The following is a 27879-nucleotide window of genomic DNA, read 5'->3' as shown; positions in this document are numbered from 1 at the left end:
TGGAAGAGTTGTCGTCAGATGGCGATAGTGGCGGGCACATCCGCAGAATCAAAAAAGACAGCTGGGAAGTGTAACATCACACATCGATTCGGCGGCCCTGCAAGCTCGAAAAACTTTCCGTTTCCGCGTTTCTTGCGGCTGCTGATGTTTCTTTACAAAGTAAGCGGTAGTTTGTTTTCGTTGGTTTGATAGGAACGCGTGTGGTGCGGTGTAGAAAGTGACCGTTCTACGAACCGATGTGCTGATAGAAACGTGACTGTTGGTTATGCGGTGGTTCCTGTCACGAACAGCAGCCCTTGTTCAACCCCTGTTTCACGAGTCTCGCTGCGACGAAGGAGGGAAGCTCTGCATGATACAAGCGTGGAGGTCACTGCATTGCGGTGAGTACAATGAACGCTACTGCTTACTTTCACCGATATATGTATATTTCAGCAGTCGATTCTTTCTCTGTAAACCGATACAAACTAACGGGGTTCATTACCCTCCGTAACAAGCATGGTGTACGTCTGTAATTTCAATACAAATATGTAGTCGGAGCGTGTTTCATCCATTATTTCTCTTTCTCCGTGCTTTATCGCTCGAAGCGATATACGCATTTTATCGAACGGAAATTTGAAAAAAAAGCACGTATCCGTATCATTTCTAGAACGTTCATTTCCGGCGAACCGAATGATTTTCGAGCGGCACGAGGATAACGTAAGAATGAAGCGTGTCAGAGAGTTTTCATTCATGGGACGTGTGACTCATCAACATAGCCCGAGTTAGAAAACAATTTCGATAAGAAACCCCTGTAACACGGCGTATCGAGATCGAAATTCGTTAGGTTCGCGGTGCGATTAAAATCTCTCCCCTGTATCGGTATGGACGGGGGCATTGAATTTTCGGACAGTCCGAAGCCACGTAAGTACGTGTGCATCAAATATTTGTATGCGCACGCAGAAGCACACGTAAACCTCGAAAGTGTCGACGACACCGTTGACACTGTGCTGCAAATCATTTCGACGATCATAATATGAACTTTCCTCGTGACGCTATATCCTCGGTGGTCACGAGATAAAAGCGTTCTCGATTAATATATAAGGGAACACGCCGGTGTCCGCACGGTAGAAAAAGGTCGAGCATCAAAGGAACAATTACCAACCGTGAAATCTGTTTTATCTCGTAATATTACCAAAGTGTTTTATGCAATGTACCTAGTTGGTAAACGATAAATGTAGACGGGGGAAAATAGAGGCGCTCCACGCATGGGTAAATTGTGGAAGGTGCGTTAAACTCCTAACAGGGTCTCGCGGTTCCTGTGTCCAAGTATATCTGTAATCGATTCGCAGGATCCAAAAATTCCGGCCATTGTCGTAGTCCCGATAATATACGTAGGGATGACAGATTTTTTCTCTAGGATGAAACGACCAACCGTCGATTCTTGACTTCTTGGAATTCTGTCAGCTACTATAACCGTTGTCGTGTAACGCTAATGCAGGCTACGTGCTTGCCTCTAACAAAAGCATCGTCGTCTCCGTCGTTCATCGGTACAAGCTGACACGAGCGACGTCGTTATCCGGTGATTGTTGGTTCTCCTCGCATTCTCGGAATATTTATCAACGCGGTACACTACAGGAACAATCGCATTTGTACATACCAGTCAAGCATCTTTAATAATGGGAAATGCGATTACACGCAGGGCCGTATTAATTTTGGGCGCAAGCCGTGGTGCAACCCGTTTTCAACCAGTGCCGATGGAGATTAATGGAAAGACACGCGAATTCCCTTTCCGCGCACTCTTCGTTCGCTACCTTCGTTATGTTGCATTCGTTATCTGCGAATGCTCGCTTACGAATCCGAGTGTTCCCTTAAAAGTCTTCTTTTCTCTTTTTTTTTTTTTTTTTTTTTTTTTTTATTCGAAAACTGTAAACGTGTCTTCGATAAATGGCTTTTCCGTATATTTGTTACATGGACAAGCTCCAAAACACTCGGGTACACCGCTGTCTCGCCGCGTTTATTCGTATCGCGTCTTTGAGGTCGAGTCGGGGGTAGTTTTCGATTCGTCAGTTTTAAGGTACATGGCCAATCGTCGACGACGTTAATACGATTACGGTCATTGCTCCGCAAGTATCGTATGTTTCTTACGTGCTTCGGAAACTTGGTTGAAATTCAACGAATCCCTTCAATCTATTTACGTTCGCTAAATTGACACGGAGTTATCTAGTTTTGAGGTTGCGCCATTTAACCGAGCGAAACACGTGTCATCCGATTCCCTCGGCAGTTACGTCGTCTACGATAATTGTATACGTAACTTGGTGTCTCTTTAACCGCGTTAATTTATCGCAATACCAACTGGAAACGGGGTTACAGGATCATCCTCTGGGAAAACACGGACCGAATTGTGGCCGGGGAGGAACCGGATGGGAACGAATTTTTGGCGATAATCACGTGGACAATATTTACGTGTTTCGACGCGTATAGATTTTCCATGTCAAAGTCGTAGGTACGATCGTAGTCTAACTTGGATTACGTGGAAAGTTTGGATTGACGATTCGCGTGGCAATGCCGTAGCGTATTTGGTCTCATGTTCGCCACGATTTCTCGTTCCGTTTCGCTTTGGACCTCGCGTCGATGCTCCTCGTCAATACGTTTACCGGTCAATCGTTATCGACTTTCCTTTTGCACGGCACCCTTTGTGCGCCGGGTTCTCGCATCAGTGATTCACCATCGCTACGGCACGATAACAATATTTTGTCGACCGATAACGCGATCTTCCCGGACAAAGGGGAACAGGGAGACGACGGGGGTGGCCACCTTAAGCCGTTTGTTCTCGATCTCTTCCTCGCAGGGTTGTTCCGTGTTTCTTCGACGTTCCGTCGAGTTTAAAGGGATGAAATACCGTTCGTTTTATTTTTTCTCCCTCCAACCATCGGATTACCGTCTCGGCTGTGTCCCTTCCGCTTTAGACGCGTCCTTCACGTGTTCTCGACGTTTCGCGATCAAATACCTCCGATCGAGTACGTCTGTTTGCGTCTTAGATTCGAAACACGATAAATAGAAATAAAGAATGTCGCTTCCGAAAGAAGACAACAAATGGGGTGGCGGGAAGTGGGAAAGTCAACCAATATATATCGTGGTAGAAGGACAAGCGGTGTATTAAAAAAGCTAAACTTATCGCGACAATAACAGTTTTTCCAGAGTCAGGGTTTCGACGTAGAGCCATTTTGTTGGTTCGTAAAAAAGCGGTTCTATTCAGGGACACACGGGGCCGGGTCGATTCGGTGTCCCAGCAAGCCGATTCGTAAAACTGCCGTTAACCGGCTGCCGGATAAAATTCTTTTTGCCACGAGAAAAACTTTGTTCGCTAGAGGGCGAACGAAAGAGAGAAGCGAAAAGAAGCGAAAGCGTATCGCGAAAGATGCGCCTCCAGTGTGTTGGTCGTTCCATCAAAGTCGCCCGTTCAAGGCCGGTCAGGGATACGTCGTTTTCGTCGCTAGCTGATCGTTCTTGGTTGCGCGATCAATCGAAGCTTTCTTGTTCCCCTTTCCCCTCGTCCTTTTGCCAATCTTGCGGCCATAGACCTCGCTGTGACAGGATCCTGACGCCCTGCCCGTGCGAAATTAACCCCGCGGTATATAGAGAGCTGAATTTGCATCGTATTTCACCTTTTTTTCTCCTTTTCCTCCGTTTTTTTTTTTTTAATAGTTTTCCTTTTTTTTCACTCCTTCCTCACCCCGCTCCCCGCTTTTTTTCGTTTTTGTTTTAAATGAAAAGTCAGGTAGTCGTCGGTCGTCGAACGTTGACGGGCGAACGAATAGAATTCTTGAAATTGTGCCCCGGTTTTTGCGTCGAGCGCGTTCCGCGTATTGTGTACCAGACGTGAAAAAAAGATATACATATGGTATTGTTAGGTAGGAATTTTCGATCGCGTTTGTAGAACGTGCGAGCCGGAAGCGGTGCCGTTGGTACAGCTTCGGAATCGCGAAATGCGAGCGTGCATAGAATTTCTAAGGTGCGCGATAAATTTGACCAAGTGTCGGAGATGATCAGCGAAAATAGTGGCGCGGACAAACTCCGCTGCTGTTTTCCGTCGATAGGTCGGTCCGTGCTATCGTAGGAGCAAATACTCGCATCACGGTGTTGCCTAGTGGCAGTCTGAAAGCTGCTCGTGAATCGGCTCGACTACGACTTTCACGGGATCGCGCATGCATCCCGACATCTCACCTCGCCTATATATTACTCCGTGGCAATGTAGACGCGTGTGTATAGCTTATCAGTGGAGACTGAGGTCTCTCTCGAAAATGGATGCAATTCCAGGGGCGTACCGAGCGTTCCGCACGCGTTTAGTACCGCGATCTTCCACCGTGGGTACATATGTGTATACATACATAGACCAGGTCCAAACCTAATATCGTGTTTTGACCTCTCCTTCTCTCGCAAATACACAGCCCTCGCTTGCTCTCTCAGTCAACCCCTCTGCTTACTGCCAACCCCTCTTCCCATCCTCCTTCCTCTTTCTCCGCTTCTCTCTCCGGGCGTAATCGTCGTCCTCATCCATTCGCCTCCCTGTCCCTGTCTCGCTTTTGTGCTTGCATAGGACGACACCCACAGGCAGTCACCGGCACACAAGTTTGATGTTTACTGGCTGCGGTGGTGCGTATCGTACACACTCGCGTGTGCACAGGCACAAAGTGTTAAAAAGCTCGTGTAACCGCAATGCGGATATCTCGTGTGCCTATCGTCGCGCGTATGCAGATCGTGATAGCTTCCCTCTGATTCGACGCTCGTTGTTTTCTTCCAATCGGTCGCCGCAAACGATCGAACTCGATGAACCCTCTACCAGATTTTCCATCCGTCCCTCTGCGTCGCTGTACCTGCCTTTGTCGAGTTTCCAAACACAGTGTATCGTTAAGGCGTCCGACGCACTTTCGAATCGTTCCACGACCATCGTCTTGCGAAACATCTTTTTAGCCAACGATCCGATCTCATTTTACGACGATTCGTTGGAAATCGAACCGGTGTATATTTTCGCGTATCACGAATTTCCTTTTGTCTCTTGTTTAATTCTCGCCACCACGTGTTTCTCTCGTTCCTGTCTTTCTTCCTTGTCGCTGTTGGCTACCATTATAGTCGCGCGACAAGAGCCCCGTAGAAAATAGAAGTTTGATTGGAACAGAAGGAATTCCAATCAGAATCGCTGATTCGTCGGGCTGTGTCGTCGACTGTCACTTCGTCGCTGTTGCCACTGTCGGCGTTGCGACTAAGAGCACCAGGAAGAAACGGCTTCCCTCGTAAATAACATTTGCTTCTCCGCGTACAAACGAAGTTACGACCGTGGAACTTTGCATGAAACGAAAGACACACCGTCGGATGGGAAACGGAAAGAAAGAAACGACGAGTAACGAAAGGGTGCACTGGTTGTTGCACGCAAACAAACGCCGATTTACACAACGTCGAAGACTTCGTCGAAGTATCTCGGAGAAAATCGAGGAATATGCATACCGAGAAGCCGCGGCTCGCGAAAGCTCCGCCCCGTTATCGGTTTAACTTATTTGTAGACGCGCGTAGGGCGTCGAGTCGAAACGGGCAAATCGGTCTGCGCGCACCTGTAAATTCTGCTTCGTGCAATTACAGTTTCTCGCGAAATAGTAGAAAAAATTCTTTCATATGAGAAATTGTAGACACTTGCAACGACAGAAGGGCACGTGTAATTGTCAGCGCCTGATGGTAGTAGCGCGTTGATGTTACTGGGAGAACCGGACTCGCGCATTTTTTTTGAAGAAACGCAGAAAGGTAAGACAACGCCGCTGCGTTTCGTCCGTATAAACCGGAACGACGAAGGACACCGATGGTGGTGCTTTAAAGAATTTAAAGAATCCATATGGGAAGGACCAAAATGCATGCTACGAAGGCGCGACACGAGCAGAAACGAAAAGTCACGGTGTTGGTAACAGGATTTATCGCGTTCTTAGATCGTGCATCATGATACCCGGTGAATTTACAGCTCGTTTCCGTGCACTAGGGAAAAATCGATGAAGTGTTCTGCTCGAAAATATTGGAAGAGACTTTCGACCAAGAATACCAAACGATTTTCGTCGAGACTTGGCCGGATCTCTGTTTCCGGATATTTTCGAGTAAACGAGGATATATTTTTACTCGTGTATCGTTTACGAAATACTGCGCAACTTTTCAAATATATAATGTGCCGAGGCAGAATCAAGGTGTTTGTAGCTTGTTGCTGAAAATCGAGGAAAGCGTGCGGTGTAAACGATGTTCCCAAACGTTTCGTGTTAAGGGAAAGGTACAGGGGAGAGGCTGGTAAAAGCGAGGACCGGAACGCAGGAAGCAACGAACGGAAAGAGCGAGATAAACCGAATGCGTTAAGCATTCATGCAGACGTCGGGGTAGCACCGATTTCGTCGATATTTCGGTCTTCTCCACTCTGGCTTTCCCCTTGGCCCCTTCGAATAGCAACGGCAGCGTTGCTGTACTTTCGGACGCGACTTAATCACCGTGAAGGCTTCCCTTCTGCCAGTCAACGAGAAAGGATCCGGTCTTTATCTGGACTGGCACACGTTGCGTCGCTGTTAGGATTATTCTGTATCCATTCAATCGCTTCGTTAATTTTGTTCGCCGAATTACGGTAGCATTGTATCCGCACGCGATCAATATTTAGCCAAAACTATCTATCTATCTATCTATCTATCTATCTATCTGGCTTTACCTCTTCGTTTAACGCGATGTATAGAATTTTTCACGATTCGACATTAGGAGGTTTTCCCTGGTTTTTCCCATGAACAAGGTCACCAACGAGCTACGTTGGTAAGAGGCTTCCTCCACGTACCTTCAGGCATTAACGTGGGTCATAACTAATCGACATCGCGGATCGTTATCCTCACTTTTCCTAACGAGAAGTGTGAACAACGAATCCGCGTTCTTCGTGCAAAGGGCACACCCACACCGAGCTTTCTTCCGTAATAACATAGGAGCGACAAGGCAGTCTGTATCCAGTCTATATCGAGTCTTAATCACGTCATCCCTCTAAACTTGTTCTCACATCAGCAGAACAGTCAAATCTCAGTCAGTCTAAATCAAGAACCAGTCGAAGGCCAGTGCAAGGGACATCAAGAGTCAGAAGTCCAGCAAGAACCTACAAGTTGAACACATACGTCATCATCGTCAGCACGAAAGGAGTCTCAGGTCGTACTCGTTCGTAGTTGTCACATCACATACTCACTCTTGTATCACACTGAAGTTGTTGGATCGTTCAAATATATGTCGGAGATGAAAGGACACCGGAGCCTTCCCTCTGGAACTTCGGGAAAATCCGTAAAATTGTAATTAAAGTTTACATTTGTAATTAAACAAGTTGCCGTCATTCTGCCCAGTTGTACTTGTTTGCGATTTGTGATAATAAACTTGGGCTCAAGGCGACCATCAGTCGCCGAACGTAGCCGCGGTCAACGGGACGGACGCTTCGTCTAACAAAGGTGTGGCGTGATAGTATGGCCCTCGTTAAAAGAAAGACCCATAGATGTACTTGACAGTAAAACATTCCAACGGTTCCTTCGGACAATGAATACCAGATGTTGAGGCACTTACACAGCACAAGTTCAGTTAGCCCGAGGACTCGCTATAAATTCTGTTTTTTTTTGGTAATTAAGATTTTTCAAACGGACAGGCAGTCTTCGTCCCAAATTGACCAATTGACAGCGACGTCAATTTCCCTTACTTTCGGAACGGGGGCTATACTCGATGAATCCGATGATCTCGTGTCCTTAGACACCCCGTCATAGTTTTCCTCTGTGGCATCATTGGAACGAAAAGTCGTTCTTTCTTGCGATCTCATCGACGAAGAGAGTAGCGCCTTACGATCTGTGAGTATTACACTTTGAGTTAGAGCAAGTATATCTATCATCCCGTTGACCGTGGATTCGTTATCGAACCTAAGACCAACGTCACTAGCATCGCGAGTGCCCAACCACCGCTATTGATTGTCGAATCGGTAGTGTTCATACTCGTAGTACCAGGCCGTATCTTCGTTATAACACAACGATGCCCAACTCCAAGGGAGGTCTATCAAACGCCTAGGAAACCCTATTCCTGACTCTTCTCCGACATATATAATAATCTGTTAATATCAGTGTTATCTTCAATCAACTACCCTTATTATCCCACAAGAAATAAGGCATCGAACGATTCGTGGCGTCGGTTATTCAAATCGTAACGAGAATTTACGACTCTCGTTGGCGCGGTTCTTCGAGATCGCGTCTCCCCGCGAACGTGCGGAAGTTCGACATTAGTATCGAATAATCAGATCGACAGGAGAGATAAACCTGTGGGCAAACGGATGTTAGTTCAGGTTAACCATCGCGAGACAAGGTACAATTCGTATCTCAAATCTTTTTCTACCTGTTCGATTTTTACAAGAGTCGAGATGTTAGAAGCTGAACTAACCAATTGCCACGCCTTCGCCAAATTACCTGCTGCGAACGCTGTTCGGTCAATGGTATCGTTCCGATCAGCATGGTCACTAACGATCATTTACTTCAAAACCATCATCGTCGACTACGTGAGTCCTGTAAACGTTTCTATGGAGTTCTCTAATGGGTCCGTGAACAACGTCCGTCTCGAATCTCCACGAACAATGGAGTTGCACGTATTTGTCGGGACTTGGCCCTATATATTTACGTTGCTTCTCCATCGAATTTTAGCGTCGAGGGACTTCCAAAGAACGAGCGACTCTAGCAACGAAAAACAAGAAGAGAAATTTGTTGCGACTGCTCAGTCCAGGTTGCGACTGATCGGTTGATATCGCGAACCGTGAACGCTATTAACGCTCAAGGTGGAAGTGGATTAAAGATGCCGAGTAATGCTATGTATAATTGCTTTATGTGCACTGTTTAGTATAACACGAGGAGTCTGACGCAATGATGAAAACTGGTTTAAGATTCCTTGAAGAAGCTTCGCCTGGTCCTTATACTTTAATTTTCCGTCCCTAGGGTTTTCTTTCTTCTCGTGTTTTTTATGGGATGGCAATCTATTCCTTCCAATCTTGTAATTGCGTACCCTCGTGCGCGTATATCCTCTGATGTTGCTGATTGATACCAGATGTTTACTTTAGAGCGGACCTAACGGACACTTAGGCTCTTGATGAGGTCTGTATCGTAAGAATTACAACTTGAGAGGAAGGAAATTCGGACTTTCCCAAAAAGGCAGATGTGCTGCTCGAGTCGTAAACAGATGGCCATTCCAAATCCCGAACAAAATTAAAAATGGAATTTCAGCGACAAAAGCGAACGAGCAACCACCGAAAAGAGAGTTTCCCTGATAAAGGAACAGTTGAAGCGCAGAGAAAACAAATGTGACAAAAAGAGGAGAAGATGACCGCAGGTCGGAAGGAAAGGGACGCTTTCGTGAATGAAAACACGACGGACAAATTTCTGAATGTCCTTGAATGAAAACAACCTTGAAATTCCTAGGGTTTTAAGGGTCATGCTCTAGAAATCTGAGAATGCCAGTTTTAAGTCCTGTGTGACTAAACTACAAAGTTAGGAAAACGCGATACGATATATGTGTATAGTACGAGAACTTATTACTCCACGTGTGTTTAACATAGTAACCGGCGCGCTATTCGAACGTTTCACGTTTTCTTTCGAGATATAACGAATCTACTTGTTTCTTCATGCAATTAACGAGAAAGTTTCTTGCTGCGATAATTCGATCGATCAGAGCGGTTCTCTTTGACCTCGTTTCTCTATACAAAACCTTGCGCGTATATGTTATTGAAATTCACGCGTGGCGTATATACAAGCGTACGACGTGCACCTATGTATATTGTGTACGATGAATTTCTGCATCAGGGATTACGTACAGTTGACCCATATGCATGCGTGGTAATCGGAACTTTAGTCCTGCCTCGTACTTCATAAATATGCTACCTATAGCCATCAAATTCTAAACACGCGATTACGGTTATGGCTTTATTCTCCGCCTGTATAACGACGATCGCGTACGCAAGCTTACCAATAAAGCCTGTCGGAGCCCATATTTACGCGGCTTTCGATTTTTCATCGTTTCTCGAGCGTACCGAGATTGCGCGTAAAAATTGCAACGTACTTCAAGTAACGACAAAGTCGCGCCGCATCGCGTAAAGAGGAAAAGGAGATCGGGCAAACGGAGTTTTTCCGGTTTTCCTTCTCCTCTTGAAAACTCGTTCGGAGCTCGTTGAACCTTCAAATGCTCGTCGCTGTACGACTAATTATTATATGTTGTCGTTAGAGAAATTATGTAAAGAGATACCCGTACAGGTTCGTGCAAATGATCGGTGGCACGGTGAGTACGCTTCGAGGCCTATTCACCCCCATGTTTTTTCCCTCCTTGTGCGCTTAGTTGTAATATATTCCGTTCTTCCGTCCGCTTGCTCTTTTGCGCTAACGTTTCCCGTAATTACTTCTTGCGTTTTGCGCGAGGTGTGCGTCACCGTGAACGAGACGCAACGAGTTAGATGTATGCACGCGACTAGCGATATATTTATCGTTTCCAGACTCGCTAGCTCGCGACGCTCGCGGAATCTTCTTTCGCTGTTGCTCTTCCCCTCTTACCTTTCTCTCTTCCGGTTTGTTAGTTTCTCTGGAATAATTTTATCGCGTCGCGATACAACTTCCACCAGCGTGCGATGTACTTTCGCCGCGACAACCGTCTCCGCCGAAATTCGTTTCATCGTTTAGTCGTCTTCTTCGACGCTGTTTATCTGAATCGCCTTGACTTTTACATGGGAAGAAACATACGTGCCCCCCCCCTTCCGTGGACGTACCATTCCAAAACTTTCGCGTTAACCTACGTGAAATTTGCGCGAACGCTTAAGAAGCGATCAAATTAAACTCGCCTCGACGGAACTCGTTTCTCCTCCGCTATTTTTGTTATCTTCGTACTTAACGATGCATAATATAATCTCCGCCCGTTATCCGTGCCGCCATTCATTTCGCGTTAGCACCAAAGCTAGGAGTCTTATCCCGTCGAGCAGTGTGAAGCTTTATGAAAAAAGAAATCGTCCTATCGTTGGCGCCCCGTCGACTTCTTCTATTTTCCTCCGCTTCTATCTCTCGGTGACGCGGTTTTCTGCTTCCTTCTCGGCTTCGACTCTCCCCCTTTCTCCGCTCGCCAGTTGACATTATTCCGTGTATTCGCTGTGTAGAGAAATGCTTAGCCAGCACTTAGCTTCACGCGGAATAGCTTTGAATCTCTTGCCTCTATGCGCATAGCCACTCTGCAGACTGAATGAAACTACGATGCATACAGCTCCGTTATGTGTTTCTCGATGGCACGCGTGCTACACGCTTGAACGTGAAAAATGGCCGCACATCGCAGTGGATTAACGCGGGTACGAGTCGACATTACGTGGCAGACAGACGGTTCGATGGCGTTGCGAGAATCACGCTGTGGGGTGTACTCGAAAAAAGAACTTATCCGTGGACGGGGAGAAACTCGGAAATCCAAAGTAAGAAGATTTGTACGAATAAGTTTCTAGGGGTGGCGGTGCGACGCTCGAGTTCGATACGGCACGTGTATCCCGTGCACTTTGTACTTACCGCGCTACTAACCCCGCTAACTTATCCCCGTGGCTCGTGACCCGTGCAAATCGTAACACGCGTGCCTTCGACGTTACTTACACGCGCTCCCTATGAATCTGCGTTCGGGCAATTTAGGTTAAATACCGAGTTAACGCCTGAAAAGACGATGGTGCTTAAATAGGGGCGAGGGGTGGGCGGCGCGTGCGATTCTTCCTGTACACGTGTACGGAGTTCTGTTCGTGTTTCGTACCACGGAACGCCTGAACCGACCTACGGTTGCCGGAAAGATTCCATCGGCTGGGTTTGCTGCACGATGGGCTTCCTCCGAGTTTCTTTTTTTTCCTCGTGACTGCCATGCCTTTCCCTTGGTGGATGCATAGGTAACGAATGAGGCGCACTCACGCGAAAGAAATTGCGTGTATTCGAACGTTACGTGCGGTCCTTCCCGTTCTCGTTCTTATTCGCGTCCTTGTTCCCGGCCTCGTCTTCGGTGCGCGCCATTTCCGTACAAGTGCCGCGCACACGCTGCAAAAACTAATTTAACAGGAACACATTTTGTCGCGACGAAAATTGGCTATGCGCCATCGAAAATCTCGTAACTACTTTAGTTGTTTCGCACGCGCTATTTCCTCCAGGGTGTTTTCCCCTTCTGGCACCAAACTGCCTTTAATTCCGTTTCCAGTGTTTTTGCTCGCAGCAGCCCGCTTTCGTTGTAATCGAATATCTCGGAACGCTACGCGTTTGATCGGCAACCAGGACGCTCTCCGCGTCGCTATCTTCCGATGTCGCGATTTCAGTTTGTTTTACGCGTCTCGATACCTGCTAGGCGACACAACTTGCGCATTTTCGCGCCAGCAAGATCGCAAAGTGAAGTCGATCGCGGGTATAACGCGTTTCCACATAAATCCACGCTACGAAAGTTTGGCCGCAACCAAGTAACCGTCGGGCTAATAGATTTGTATGTTTATTGCCTCTGCACGGTCTGCAGCTTGGTCGTTATATCGCGTGCAATTTATTCGCGTATACGTCGTCGAAGATCGTATGTCGGATGCGCGAGCGCGGGCGCCTTGTCGTCGGGACGTCTCACCCTTCGCATCACGGGACAACGAGCTACTTTGCCCAGTTGGCAGGCTTCTCTTTGGATCAAGAGACGTTGCAATGGAGATTCGTGAAACGCTACTCCTCTCTCTTTTTTTCTTTTTCTTTTTCTATCGTCTGTACTCTTCTTTTGCTGCTTGGGGAAGGGGAATACGCTCTTCGACTTCGCGTCTCCATCTTGCACACGCAAACCTTCGAATGCCGCCTCTTGCTCGATGTCTTACGTTTCAACTGGAAATATCCTCGAGAATTGGAGAATGTCGAACGCGCGATACGAAGTCGACCGTTGGAATTTTATTTTCCATACTCGTAACTGGATACTAACAATAAGCGCGGAAAAAGGTACAGGAAAAAAAGTTCCGATGGTTTCTTTCGTTTTATGATCTCGGGACGCGTTTTGCTCGTTAGTTTGGATGTAAAGAAAGAGGATGGGCCGTCGCTATGTCGCGTCGCGGTGCATCTTCGGGGGTCACTTTAGCCAGCGTGGCGCGGCGCGGCACGGCGCGAGAAATTCCTATCAGGAAGGGAAACATCGAAACACACTTTTGTGAAATATGGGACGCCGGCTGCGACGCGATGTTTCCTCGAATATGAAACGGTAAACTGGAGACCGTTTTATTCGGTAATGTCGTAAGCGCGCGTGCCTGTAAAATCCGCGATATAAATAACGAAGAATCGATGGAAAGTCAGCGGACACGCGGTATTCGATAGACGATTAAAAGTAAAAATTAGTCGAATTTCCCATATTGCCGACACCGTTCGGTACGACGCGTATCATTCATCTCGTTCGGTATCGAACGAAAAATTAACGCCGTGTAATTAACCCTTCCACCCTGTCGGGCCGATACGCTGGCCACGTTTAATTTCACTAATTATACGTGACCAGTAGGGATTAGCTGGCTGTCAGAGCCAACAGCCACGTCATTATGCGATATCGTTCGGAACTAAAAGGATTAAAATCGCGCAACAGAGAAAAAGATAGGTATGTATTAAGCTCGGCAAATACAAGGCGCAGCGGAACGGCGCTGGCAAAAGATATTGAAAAGACTCGAAAGAGTTAAGCAGCGGGCAAAAATCAGACAGAAAAGTCGATGCAACCGGTATGCCATGCATTGAATGAGGGCGCGGTGCACGGTGTTAGCCGAGTGCATCTGCACATCGTGCTGCAACAAGGTAGCCTCTTCGTCTCTCTCCCTTTTCCCCACGCTCCTTCTCTACCGAGGTTGCATTTACAAGAGGGCCGCTCGTATTTCCATCCTCGATGCCTGCTGAAAACCGAAACGCCTATGCTTCCTTCCTCTTTCTCGTCCGCCGACGAGATCGGTTCGTCGAACGATGCTGAAAACATCGCCGATACGTCGAGGCTTTTCATATTAGAATTTTTAAATATTCAACAATGCATCGTTTTTGCTGAGAATACCAGGCGCCTCTGCCCCCTCTTTATCTCTCCTTCTCTCTCTCTCTCTCTCTCTCTCTCTCGCCCTTGCTCTTCCTCTACTTTCGACGCGAGCACGTTTATATACGTGATCGATCTCAGCTGCGTTCCCTCGATATTCTAATATCGCAATGATCTTCTCGGATAAATTACATTTTATACGACGTTTCGTGATAAATTAGGTTTCGCCCATGTTCGCACAACAATGGCACGGTATTCCTCGGCGATGAATTTTTCGAAGCGCGTCTCGCTTTTCGCGGCAAACATCGAAATTGAGGAACAACGAGAGAGTTGTGCGCACCGTCGAGTTTCGAGCAACGATCGCGTCCTGACGTCACAAAATTCGTGTAATCCTTTGAAACCATTCTACCACCCATTTACGGTAGATCCCGTTGTCCGGCGATGACCGTTTCAGGCTCCGACTCGATCGTGCATCGAACCTTGACCGGTAACGCTGCGACTCGGAGTTTGAAGCGTTGCGATCAAAATGGAATCGTCGCTTTGCTGTCGGATGGTATCGTTGGCATCCTAACGTCGAGATAATCTTCCGCGATTTTGCCTCGAGTCGTGGCTCGATGTTTCCGGTGTTTCTCGTTAGCGACCGCTTCACGGTATTTCACTCTAGCGAGTATTCGATTTTTGAGCTGGCTACCCCGAGAGCGTCGGCATCGTGCCAGCGTTTCCACCGGTGGATTACAATTTTTAAATATTCAACGCCTTCCGCGAGGAAATACGAGAACGGTCGATGTCAGCCACATCGTCGATGCTCTGATATATCGCCACGATCTTAGATTGTGAAGCGCGTTTCGCTCGTCTGCCGAGATGTTTTAAATGTTGTATTTCGTGATAATTCACGGCCGCGAGAAGAAGCCGAAGAAACTCTATCGCTGACCGATTCGCCCTTAGAACGCTACGTATCTGCGATCTGTTTTTCGAATTCCAAGCATCGTCTGGAAGTTTGGTGGTCGGATTAAAGTTTCAAATATCGAACGGTGCGTTGTTGCGTCGGCAAGATACAACGACTTGCCACGGTTTTCGATAGTCACGCGCGATACTTGGCACGGATATCCAAAGAATACGAAATCGGGTATAACTATAACGCGGGATACGCAGTCGTATTCCTCTACGGCGTTCCTGAAAATATTTCTGCTCCAGCTGAAATCGCAGAACCGATCGGTCGTTATGCTTGAAGACGGTCCACCGTTTCCTCGGTCGATTCGCTCGTGGAGTGAGAAGTTTTGACGGCGGTACGGTGGTTGGTGCCAAGTAACTTTATTGAAAAGTATCTAGGTAAGTCTCGAAGAACAAAGGTAGTGCTTCTCGCGCGATTCTTCCTCTTTGGTTCGCGCTCCGTATCCCTCTTTCTCTGACTACAGCTTCGTGCCCGGCCCTGAACGGAATATTGCCTTTTTGTCGTCGTGCAAGCAAAATCCTTTCCTCCTGCTCGAACACTCGCTGGAAATTGACTCTGCTTATATCGGCTTACCCACGGCTTTGCAGCCTCTTGGCCTGCGTTTCCCTTTCTCTTCTGCTCGTCGTGACGCGTCCTTCTCCTCTCTTCGATTGCCTTCTTGCCGCGCTCGAGGTTTTCTCTTTCGGTTTCATCGGGCCGCGCCTACCGTCTGTCGCGGGGCCCTTTGTAACGTCGTTCCCGTCCCATCTTCGGTCGAGAAAGCCAAACTCCGCAACCACGAAGGCGACGTCGGAACCCGTGTGCGGTGGCGCCGGGGCCGCCGCGGAATCAATTTTTCCGCGCTCGGGGGACGATCTTCCCGCATCGAAGAATTTTATTCCTCGTCGAATCGTTCCCGATCGAATGAATAATTCATCGTTAAGAAATTTCGAAGATGCTCCATTGCGCCTGATCTTGGCGTCACGCGACCACCGGACGGGTATATCGGACTTATGCCCCGAAGCAGACACGCGTGCTCTGGCTGTTGCGAATTTGCACGGAAATTTCACGCGTGTTCTTTTACTGGCTCGCGCTAATCTCGATATATCTTCTTTACGGGCGTTCGCCTTTGATTTATTTTTACAGCGAAATCTTTTTTCGTCGCGTGTATACAACGCGTAATGGCATTCTTGGGAGTGTAGCGATGCGAACATCTGGTATCGATACGCGCAATTAGACTTTTGATTCCTGTGACTTTTGCCCTGACACGCCGTATACGCCGGATGATGTGACACAGGCTGGTCGGGTATACGGCTAACCGCGTATCGTAGACAAATATCTCGCTCCTTTCTGGTCGCATCTGTGTAAGCTGTGCCACCAATCGCGCATGTGGTGCTCGATGACTCACAGTCCCGTGCACTTTTCTTACCCTCCACTAATATTCCCTACGCCCTTTTTCCACGCTGTGACTCGGCAGAGCGGACGTTAACGTTCCTTCCGTGGGAGAGGCCGTGACGCGTATTTCTAGAAGAACTTGCGTCTTCGTTCGATCTAGCTGCCGGGACTTGCGGTAGTTAGCCGCGCGTAGTTTCGTTTTCGTATTCGCTCTCGTGGCTGTAGACTGTATTAACGGCGCTCCTTTCAACCGTTTTCGGCCTGGAAAATCTCTCTTGGAGTTTCATAAAAATTTGTTTGGCGCGAGAAGAAAGAGCTACTTTCCTCGCGCGATGTCTGTAAAGTATGCCACTTTACAGTCTAACGTGTTGCGGATGCATCGGGATTTTCTTCGCAACTTTTTCTCGCAGCACTCGAGGCGTGTTTCCAGTTAATTCGAGCGAAGTGCTTCGAAGGTTCGTAAATAGTTGTGGAAACATAGCGAATGCGAGCAACAGAGACGACGAAGGAGGGGAGGAAATGAGAAAAAAGGAAAGAGAGAGAGAGAGAGAGAGCGTAGAGACGACGAGGGTGGTGTCTCGATTTGACTTTCCATACGTTTAAGAAAGTTTCGGACTAATTTTGCCTCTCTCTCTCTCTCTTCGATACAGTGTTTTTATTTACATGGAATTTTATATAAATAGCGAAAAAGAGAAAATATGCCGGGCGCAATCGGGAAATCGTCTGTGCGACTTCTCGACAGCGATAAAAACTATTTTCTAATTTAATTTTTCCGCCTTCGTTTCTTTTCACCGAAATTTTCAACGTTTCTTTGTCTCGTTGCCAATTTAAGGTATAGTTGTTCGTAATGGTTTGTCACGTTTCTCGTTACGGTACGTTTGCGTTCCTCAAATGTTTGCCAAACATGTTTCCATGTTCGTAGTCAACTTTATCCCGCGGTGATATTAAAAAATGTTTGCATTCTCTCCCTCTTTGTTGGCTGTTTGCTAGCAAATAGCTGCATATAGAGAGAAAAAGAGACGGAGAAAAGTCGATGAGACATTTGCATTTATTCCAGCGTTTCGCGTCATAGATTTTTGCCTTCAAATTTTTCATTCCGTATCGTGAAATCAGGTCTTGGCGATACATTTGAGCTGCGTCTATACGCAGCATCTAACGTGTACGTCGATTTTCGACCCTGTCAATTTGTCATTGACGATGATCCACCACTACCTCCACCCTGTGTCTGCGTCCGCTCCCCTCTGCTGCCTACTTGATCGGTCCAATCGAAGTTTGATACTCGGTCCGTGCTTTTATTACCTGCAGATAGACCGATATAAATCTTCCTGCATCCGCGAATTCGCGATACACGTTCCCATATATAGGTTACACGCGTAATTCGACGGGAAACGACGTTCCGTTCGCACGCATTTATCGATACGTTCGTCGAGGGCATCGATTCGCGATGAACGTTTTTCGATGGTCGAGCCGTTAACGGCAGATTTTTCTATTAAAACGGAGCGCGGTTTGTTCGTCCGATTTTACCTAATTCATTTTCTTTCGCACGGTTAAGCTTATCGAATTCGCGTTTCAAGATAACGGTAGCGGACAAAGTTGCGAAGCCTGTTCCAATATTTGTCAATTATTAACAACGCGCGTAGAAAATATTTTACTGTTTCATCTACGCGCCAAGTTTCATAAAAATTGATGCGTAACGCTTTTACACGACCCTCTTACAAGTTTCTGGTCGACAACGTGGCTCGTTCGGGGCTCTATTTTTATCCTTGAACTGATTCAAGACGAAAACTTTCTTTCTTTTTTTTTCGTGTCGGCTGTTACCGACATAGAACATGAAAAAATGTCTGCTGTTGGCAGGAAGTTTCGATTCACGGGCGGAGATCCGGAGAAACCTTCGCTGTTTATTAGGAGCTGTGATCTCCCTTAAAAATAAAAGATAGCTTCGCGGATGTTCCTTCAACTTTTCCGAAGACGGTCCTTCCTAGCTTTCGCGTCAAATACGATCAGGGTAAAAGCAAATTTTTCTTAAATCTTTTCCTTTGCGCAAATACGACTGGCAAGTTTCCCTTAGCTCGTAAACGAGTCAAATACCGAGATGGTGGATCTATTAAAAGACTTAGACTTTCCAAAGAATACCAATAAAAGCGTGCTTCTACCGCAAAGAAAAAGGTTTCTTTCCGTTTACCGATCATAGATTATATGCATTTTAGAGGAATTCGCGTGAATCGTAAAGCTATTAACTCGTGCAAGCTGCGAACGATATAGCTACGCTTGTTTACAAGTGCAAATCACGGCTTCCCTTCTTTGCCGATAGGAAGGTGTATTTTTATCACGAGGTTACCGGAAGTGAAGAGTTTGAGTGTTTCGTTCGCGTGGTAACCGACGTACAGGGCCCGCCCGACAGACTTTTTCCAAGGACCCTTCTTCGTTCTTTTATAGACCAAGGTGACGCGACGACTGGCAGACTAATCGCCTCGCGATGTCTGCTAACTTTCATATCCATCTTGACATGTATCCAACGTTCACGCCCGTTAATTTTCATTTTCCTATTCACGTGGCAAGATTTATTCTGCGTTAATTCACCCTGCATCGCATAGTTGCAATCTTTCAACGGTCGTAAAGTCGAAAAAGCTTCTTCGGGAAGCAACCATTTCCTCGGTTCCGATGCATCTTTTAACGATCCGTACGAGCATTTCGATCCAGCTACGTTTAAGTAACATTCGGCAAATTAATAAATGCGATACACACGGACGAATACTCATTTGATCCGATCTGGAATTTTCTAAAAAAAAAAAAAAAAAAAAAAAAAAAGAAAATCCTTCGTTATTCGGATAAAGTGTAAAATATACGATACGATCTGCAGGATCGTTGTATCGTTTGAAATCAAAGAACTAACGATAGCCGCGATTGTATCGGAGGGAATTTTTCCGAGCAAGAAAACGAGCATGATTTTTAACTTGGCCGTTGGATCGACCATCCATCGTCCGGATTGTAGACTGTACCGAGTTTTGTTTTTATATGAGTTACCTTTTGTTCTCGCGTATCTGTTACCAGGGGCCATTGTAATCGTCGTAAACGGATTTGCACGCGCAAATCATCATTCCAGCGTATCGAGGTAAAATTCAATTCCTCCTCCACACCCTCTGTCTCTCCCACTCCCTTCGTCCTAACCCCGTATGGCGAAACGGCGTCGCGGAGGAAACATTCTTTCTCTTGGCGAATGGAAAGTCGATCGCGTGAAAGGGGAATGCGAAGACGAGGGTGTGCGATAGGGGTGAACACCGTGAGAGAGGGAGAGAGACGGAGAGAAATCGAGTAGAAATCCAGGAGCACCGTTGGAACTCGGAAACGATGTAACGAAGTTTGGACTCGGCGTAACGGAAGTCAACCGATACTTGGTTCACGGAGATGTATGTGTGCGCATCCAACACCGTGGATAGTCGTATCTTGTACCGTGCCACGCGGTGGTTACGATTTTTTCCCCGAACACGTAGAGTGAAAAGTGCGGTTACGAATTCCGCATGCCATCGTGCAATGCCGTCGCGAGCCGTTCTGTCACCCTCGGCAAATTGAAATTTCCGACAGTCTCTCCCTTCTCCATTTGCCCTCTGTTCCCCCCGCTCTTCCATTCCGTTTCTCTTGCTCTTTTCCAATTCCTTTCACTTCTGCCGTCGTTCCGAAGACATTTGGAAGTCACTGGGACAAATCGATATTCAGAGTTCAAAGTTCGTCGAATCTCGATTTTGACGTCCGCTCTCAAAATCCTCGGTTACCAGGTGTCCGTAGATATAATTTTATATAAAACCGTCGTAACGTTATAACGACATCTGATATTTAGAGATCTCGCGGATCTCTATTTATCGCCACTTTATCGCGGTTGGGAGAATTTTTTCCCCGCCGCGTAATTACCTCGCCGAATCGGTGAACGCGGGACGATTTTCTTGAATATTTCAAATAGTGGAAATAGGTCGTGACGATTTTCATGAAATTTTTATAAATCACTGGAATCTGCTTCTGGTCGGGGTTTAGGGCAGCTCGTAATTCCGCCGGATTCCCGAGCAATAGGACAAAAAGAAGAAGCATCAGTGAGGGATTCGAAGATGCGCGAGAATCGAATTACTGCCATCGGAAATGATTTATATTCCGCGAATTCGAGGAGTTTCCTTAACCCATTTCTCGGAATTTTAAGGCGCGCTCTTTTTCCCTTCTCGAAGAGAACGTTGTGGGGCCCAGCCTGTTTTTCTTCCCCTTTCTTTTCTACTTCTTTTTCTTCTTCTCCTTCTTCTTCTTCTTCTTCTTCTTCTTCGTTTTCGTCTTCGTCCTCCATCCTTCGTCTCGTCGATTGCGTCTCTGCAACTTCTCTCTTCTAGTCTTTCGTCGATCTTTTCTCCTGTGTCTATCTCTCCATCTCTCTTGAAACTCTTAGAGAAGTTCCTCGTGCGTTACACGTTTCCGCGAGCGGAAATTGTCCTGTCTCACAAATCATGCTCGTCCTTTCCACCCTTCTTCTCCCTCTGTTCTCTCCTCCTTTTCTTTCTTTCGCTGTACGCCGCGCTTGTACGTCACGACACGCGCAAACATAAAAGTTGGCGCGAACTTTGTACAAGCATAACTCGTGCACGAATTCGAGTCATTCATACGCTATCACTTGCAAAAGCTTTTCCTTTCTTCGTCGTAGCAGAACTGTTTTATGGATTTCGCGCGGTCTGCCTCATTACCGTGTTTCACATCTTCTCGAAGAGTTTCGTTGCACGCTCCACAAGATAAGTTAGATACCTCGCTCGAACTCGCTAATCAAGCTATAAATTGCTTTCTCTCTCGCTATAGAACACGCCGATAAAAATCTCTCGAACATCGTGCAACGACTCGACCGATCTTCTTCCTCGATTCATCCCTGTAAAACGTATTTTATTTTTATCTCTATATCGAAGTTCATATTTTATGCAACGACAACGCTTTATAGTTCATCTTGTAGCGAGTTGGAGCGGAAAAAAGATGTTACTTTTTTCCATGATCTATCTTCATTTTTGGCTTTTACGCTGTTAATAAAGAATTTAGGCATTACGAGGATGAGGGACCAACAAAAAAGGCGAATTAATTATTCGACGGTTAAAATAAGGACAGTAGCGAGTAGAGTCGAGGGAAGAATATACGGGCAGCGCACAGCTTGATTATTACCTCGTTTATTTTTCTTTATCCGGGAAGGGTAGCGCGAATCGAGCGAATTTAAGCAGGACAGGATCCAATTTAGCGGAACTAGCCTCGTTGACGTGTTTACGGGACGACGTCGATAAAACGAACCTGATCAATTCGAGTTCCCCGAATCTGTAATACCCGTGCTAATTAGCGAGCGCGCTAATCTCAGAAGAGCAACTATTCCGAGGGCGATCTCTGCAATCGCGTATACTATACATATAGTACATGGCGCATAACTCTCGTCGAGCTCACGTTTTAGGTGCGCTTTTGCCGCTTTGTGATTTCAGCTTCTGACGTAGTATCATAATGGAGATTTATCGAATCGACGCAACAGAAAAGTTGATACGCGGCCGATCGCGAAACGCTTTTCCAGTCACGACAGAAACAGATTGAAATACAGCAACGAAGAATGAGAAGATCCTTTCGTGCCGGCTTGTAATAGATTAAAAAACTTTTTTCACAAAGTTCTCTGCTTCCACCTAATCAGCATGCACGAATGTGTCGGCAAGCGCTCGACGCGAAGATACACTAATTAAGTCGTTCTGAATTAATCGCCTGGTAACGAGGCAGTTCCGTTCTAGGTCAAAGTTGTTTGAGTTTTTAAATCGAAGTTGCGCCCAGTTCACGCCGACTACCAGTTTTCACTTCTCCTCGAAAGTCTCGAAAAGACTTTGCGTCGCGAGTCTCGCGATCGAGAGGCGCATCTAGTTTATCCTCTGTTAAAAAATTACAAACGAAAATATCGCTAGAGGTAAATGGAACGACCGCTGCGAGTACGATATTACAGAAGTTTACGACAGTTGGCTTCTTAACTTTCGTTGTCGAGCAAAGACAGGCAGCGCATTTCCCATGGTTCGTTATAGTCTTCAATTTCTTGTCTCGCCGCGGTATCGATTCCACGGTGTGATATCAATTCCAGTCTGGTGGTGGAGCACTTTGAATCGAAACCTTTTAATCGAAGGTCGAATCCTTGAAGCAGAGTGACGAGGGACAGGCCTGAAAAAGAGCCGCGAGAGGAATACCTAACTCGGATCCCCCGAGGATAACGTCGATAAAAACGCCTCCGCGTCGCGGAGATTCATCAAGTATTTTGCCGAAGAGCGACAGGTGACATGGGAGATTACTTTTGCGTTTGTGCGGTCAAACACGACCACGTTTCTGTAACGAGCGTATATATCGCACGGGCAGCATCTATCCTATAGGTCACCGATACGTCTTAGCTTAAAGGATTTCAGTTTTATACGCAATTTCTGTTACTCTCGGCCACCGGTTTTAAACAACATCGTGCAAAGTTTACGTAATTTATGTTCTTTAACGCGCTCGTATATTTTCTGTCCTTTAAATAGATTTCGTTAAATTTAAAACGTTTATAATTCGTTTCACAAGCGAATTAATACGAACCCCGTAAGTTCTCGTAACATCGTCGGATATTTTTGAATAATGATCGATAATTGAAATATTATTACATCGAAGAGTGATTTCGATATTCGCACGAGGAAAAGTCCCGACTTTAATACCGATTTAATACCGGTAAACTTTTATATCGGTGTTCCGATCGAAACAATACATTTTTTGTCTTCTCGACCTACTTTTCGCGGTGAATTCGCGATTCCTGAGACGTATGGGAACTAAATTCGAACGAGCCTAACCCGCGAGCAAATTTTTGTTTTCCGTGCTCATTTTGTTCTTTTTTTAAGCAAGCATTCAGAAACGGTAGCAGTTCCGTGCGATACGCGAACTCAGCTTAAATGGCCTAACCAGTTTCACCCAGAAAATGTTTTCCATGTAACGGCCTGACGGAAGTTGGACTTCGACGGACTTAATTGGGTTTTGTTCCACGCCCTTCGATCGCTCGACTGGCTGCTGCCGCGACTTTTGCCCTCTGCCTCTCTCTCTCTCTCTCTCTTTCTCTCTCTTCGCTCTTTCTCTCTCACCCTTCGTGACGAGTGCCAGAGCAACGTATCCGCGTTTTCCACGCGTTTTCCATCGGGATTTTCCCCGTTGTACGGCTATCGATCCCTTTTCGTCCTCTTCTTCTCTCGGTAGCCTTTCTTTTTCTGGGAACACGGACAGACTGCTGCTACTCTTTCTTCCGCTCTCCTCTCGTCGCTGGTCGCTCCGCCAAAAATCGAATCGTTGGCAAGCACTCCCGCGGGACGGTTTTATGGGTTTTTATTTTTTTAACCTACATTCCCTATGCCACCGGTGAAACGCGCTTAACCCCTGCTTGTCCGATAGTAAATGGAAATGCGCGCGATGAGGGAACTTACTTCGCTGAAAAATCGGTCCTAGCGAAGCTCCGTTGTTTCTTATCGTTAGCAGCAACGATCGCGTCGTAATCGAAATGTATCGTACGTCCGTTTTTTAACAGAGTGGACGTATCATCGTGGGGAAGTCGAGGCTTGCGAAAATTTCTATTCGATAAAGAATTTCTGCAGCGAAAATAATATTTTGTCCGTAGTTGACGTATCTCTTTCTACAGAGATTGTATATCTTCAGCTGGTCGAATATCGATCCATTTCCTCCCTTGTGTTTCAGCATCCGTGCGACGAGCATTGCTACCGACGTTTTCCACCTAGAAAACGTGAACTGTGTAACATTAAGCAAAAGATAGTGGACTTGGACAGAGTCGATCCCGAGGGACGATTTTGCGAGTGTCTTTCGCACCCTTCGACTCTTCCGTTCCTCCGCACGAGATCTTTACACTCACCCTTTCGTACCTCTTCGGCAAACGGGTCCTCCTTCTGTTGCCTTTGATCGTGTCTATACACAGCGTGTATGGCTTTTAAGTAAGAATCGGAAAGGATGAAAGCTCCTTCGACTTGGCATGTAAAGTGGGCTTCGTGTTTTCCAGTTGGCGGACAAACAATTCAACGACACGTTGTCGAACTTGTCTGCGAGATTGTTCTTTCGGCGACGAATCGAAAGTGATTGCTCGATATCGATGGATATTTTACAGCTGGTTTACGGAGCGACAATTTGTCGCGTTATCGAACGAATAACTATCGTGGCAGTTTCGTTGCGCTATCGATAATCGTATTTTCATTGAGACACACAGCGATAAATCGCATTAATTGCGAAACGTTCGAGCTAAAAGCAACGAGATACAAACAATGTTCCTAGTTTTAGACGTAGAGCCAGATTATCTGTTTTCGAAAAATATGCTCGGAGACTATAACGAGAAGTCGTTACGGTTATTCTGCTGTCAGCAAAAGCTTCGCCCTCCTTTTTGTTTTTATTAATATTTCATTGGTCATTGTCCATTATTCTCTCGCATCGCTGACCGTTCCAACCGAATAACGTTTAAAGGCGCGCACGTAGCGAGCCACCGTACGTACTATACATACGTGTAGAGGGATGGTCTCGCCAAACGCATCAAACTCTGGCCACGATGCACTCCCTGCTATACATACGACCAATCACGAACGTAGGAATTAGGGGTTCGATGTACGCCCTGCTACTTTTAATTCAGCAAATTAATGAACACCGTCAACGTCGTCGACGTTGCAACGACTGCCGCATACAGATAACTACGTATACGGAAAATTTGCCGAACGTCCATCGGTGTTGGGGTAACGTCGTTATCGAGCCGCTGGTATGCTCGCCACGAAAAACTCGACGCGAATTTTCCTGAGTATTGTTGTCACGGTATCGCCGAATCTCTTTTCCGTAGTTTTATTTAAACGCGCAACAATCGTTCGATCAAGTTCGGTTTATTGGTTCGTTGATAATTTCCCGTGAATATCCCTGTATCTAAGAATTATACGAAATTAATCCCGTTTGTGTTATTTATTTGACAGAGAAACAAAGCTATTCAAATACCCTTTATACAGAAGCGAATTATAGTTTTCGGGTTAAATAATTTTAATTTGCCGGAATATCTACGTACGTAGATAATACGAAATAAAGAGACGAGAAGAAAGACAGAAAGAATGAAAGGAAGGAAGGAAGAGTGGGAGGGAGGGGAGGGGGGGAAGAAATAAAGGAAGAAAGGAAGTGGAAAGGGAGGATGAAAGGGAAAAGGGGAGGGGGGAAGGGCAAGAAGAAAGGCACCGGTGGAAATGATTCGCACTCCGCACATAGTAGGAGCTTCGATGAGAACCTTTATTAAATAAACACGACGTTTTGATGTTTCCCGACGCGACGGGTGGCCATCTTTTCACGAATATCCGCGAAACTCGGTGTACGCGGACCACGTAACGAGGTGATCGTTAGCCACGCGTTTATTACGCCCTCTCAGCACCCTCGAGCAAATAAAGCGTGATAAAATTCGTGCTGGCGCAAACGTTCCTGCTGAAATTCAGGTCAAGAAATAATACCGAGGAATCTGGCGAGAAAGAACGTGTAACGGTGTAATAATTTAAATGGCCGTTTCCGCGTATATCGTATATTAGAGTAAATTTACTCGAGTTCCGAGCATCCGAGCTTTGAAATAATTATAACAGGTTCAGCAACCAACGATAACGTTATCGCGAAGAAAGGAAAACAATCTATGTGCCGGAGGGACGGATAGACGAACCTTTGGAATACATTAGCATTAAACGCTCATTCTCCGCTTAATCGATGCATGTCGCGCTTATCGGTCGTCGGAGGCGTTTTTTGGACACAGCATCGTCGAATCTCCGAACAAATAACGAGCCCCAGTTTTTCTTTTTCTCATTACAGATTGGCGGCGCTGTAGTAGCGTCGACGAGATACCAACAAGGACGACTACGGCGGCGGCGGCGGCGGCGGCGGTGACGACGACGACGACGACGACGACGTCGACGACAACGACGACGACGACGACGAGGACGTCGACAAGAACGACGGCGTGATCGTGTCGCGGGGGTGGTGGGGTTGAAAATCGGCGCTTGCCCGGTGTCTCCTGTATGCCTCTATCTCCCCTCGATTTCCTTCCCCTTTTTCCATCCACTGCCCCCTATTCTCTCTGGCGGCTCTTACTCCTACCCACCACGTGCGTAAGAGGTACGTGTGCGTGCTGTAGCGGCGCGTAGCCACGCACATGCGATCCGGAGTAGAGGAGAGAACGAGCGCAGCACTATCGACGCGGCTGCGCGTACAACCGGCCGATTCTACCCGAGAGGGGCTTCGTGTGTAGTGGGGGGCGCGTGTCACCTGTCGTGGCGTTGCGCGGTGTCAGTGTGACGCCGACCGTCGTGAGTATCGGATCGTTTCGCGGTGCGTTTAGACATCACTGATCGCACGGTGTATCGGGATAGACGCATACGATCGCGTATTATATCTACGTTGCGTTCGTGCGCCGATTCGTCGTTGCCTGCGTCTCTTTCGCTTACACGCGTACACGCACGCGTCTCTTCTCTCTCTTTCCCTCTCTCTCTCTCTCTCTCTCTCCCTCCCCCCCCTCTCTCTCTCTCACTCTATCTTTCTCACTCTGTGTCTCTTTCTTTTTCTCTGTCGCTCGTCCGCTTTTCTCCCCTCACATAATCTCTCCTCGTCCCTTTTCGATCGCCGGCCGATTTTCGGATACGTCGTCGAGGTGCGTGCAGGCACGCCGCGTTCGATCTCGTGAATGTGCGCGATCAGGAAGACGACCGTCCGCAAGGAAACATGCGTGAACAGAGCTGGAGGACAACGACTGCGACAACGACGAGGAGCACGCTGCACGTGACTGCGGCACCCTCGCACGTTTTGCTGCAGTGAGTGGAGAGAAAGGGAGGAAAAAGAGAGTGATAGAAACACGTCCTTTCTCCTTCCGTTGTTACGTCGGAGCCTGTGCTTAACGGGGAGTAAAGAGTGCCGGTGGTTGGTGCGGTATTCGTGAGTTACCGAGGTTCTTTCTCCTTTGCGTGATCCACGGAGGAGACTACGAATCCTGGCACGTTTTCGGCGTCGTTCGAACCATCCGAGAGAAGATGAGGCGTACCATCTTGGAAACGAGGATGCACCCCGTGTTATCCTGCTGGTGCGTTGTCGCCACCGTCACCCTCGTCTTCGCTGCATGGCAGGAAAACATCAGGCCGAAGATGTACGTCCAACTCGGTGAGTGTCGTTACGTTACTCCTTATTACGTATCGTATTCTCCGTGTTGCGTTTCCGGTGGTGTTTTTTGTTCGCCGGCCAACGCCGACGGCTCGAAAGACGATGGCGTCGCGATGTGTTGACACAACATGTGCCGTCCAAATCGAGTCGCTCGAACCAAGGTTAAATACGTCACAACGAACCGTATCGATCACGCACGTTGTGACACGGCGAAACACCGAAATAATTGTTCTTTTCGAATCGATAGAGATTACTTTCTGGCGTGCTACGCGACTGTCATCGACAACGCGCGCGCTCAAAGCATAGAGGAA

General features: G+C 46.9%; 1 protein-coding gene across 2 annotated transcripts in view; it reads left to right on the top strand.

The window, feature by feature from the left end:
- Nucleotides 1-82: 82 nt before the first annotated feature.
- Nucleotides 83-27879, top strand: part of LOC126869488 (semaphorin-1A) — a 142286-nt gene continuing 114489 nt past the window's right edge. The window contains exons 1-2 of one of the 2 annotated variants that reach the window (XM_050626103.1): nucleotides 83-380; nucleotides 26231-27568. In XM_050626103.1, the coding sequence (XP_050482060.1) occupies nucleotides 27442-27568 (127 nt within the window). In that variant the 5' untranslated portion in view covers nucleotides 83-380; nucleotides 26231-27441. The remainder of the gene's footprint in view (nucleotides 381-26230; nucleotides 27569-27879) is intronic. The other variant, XM_050626102.1, reaches the window with a different exon arrangement.

Source organism: Bombus huntii, chromosome 9 (genome assembly GCF_024542735.1).
Source record: "Bombus huntii isolate Logan2020A chromosome 9, iyBomHunt1.1, whole genome shotgun sequence".
Classification (NCBI taxonomy): domain Eukaryota; kingdom Metazoa; phylum Arthropoda; class Insecta; order Hymenoptera; family Apidae; genus Bombus; species Bombus huntii.
The sequence above is the reverse complement of the archived record's forward strand: the minus strand, read 5'-3'. Positions and strand labels throughout refer to the sequence as shown.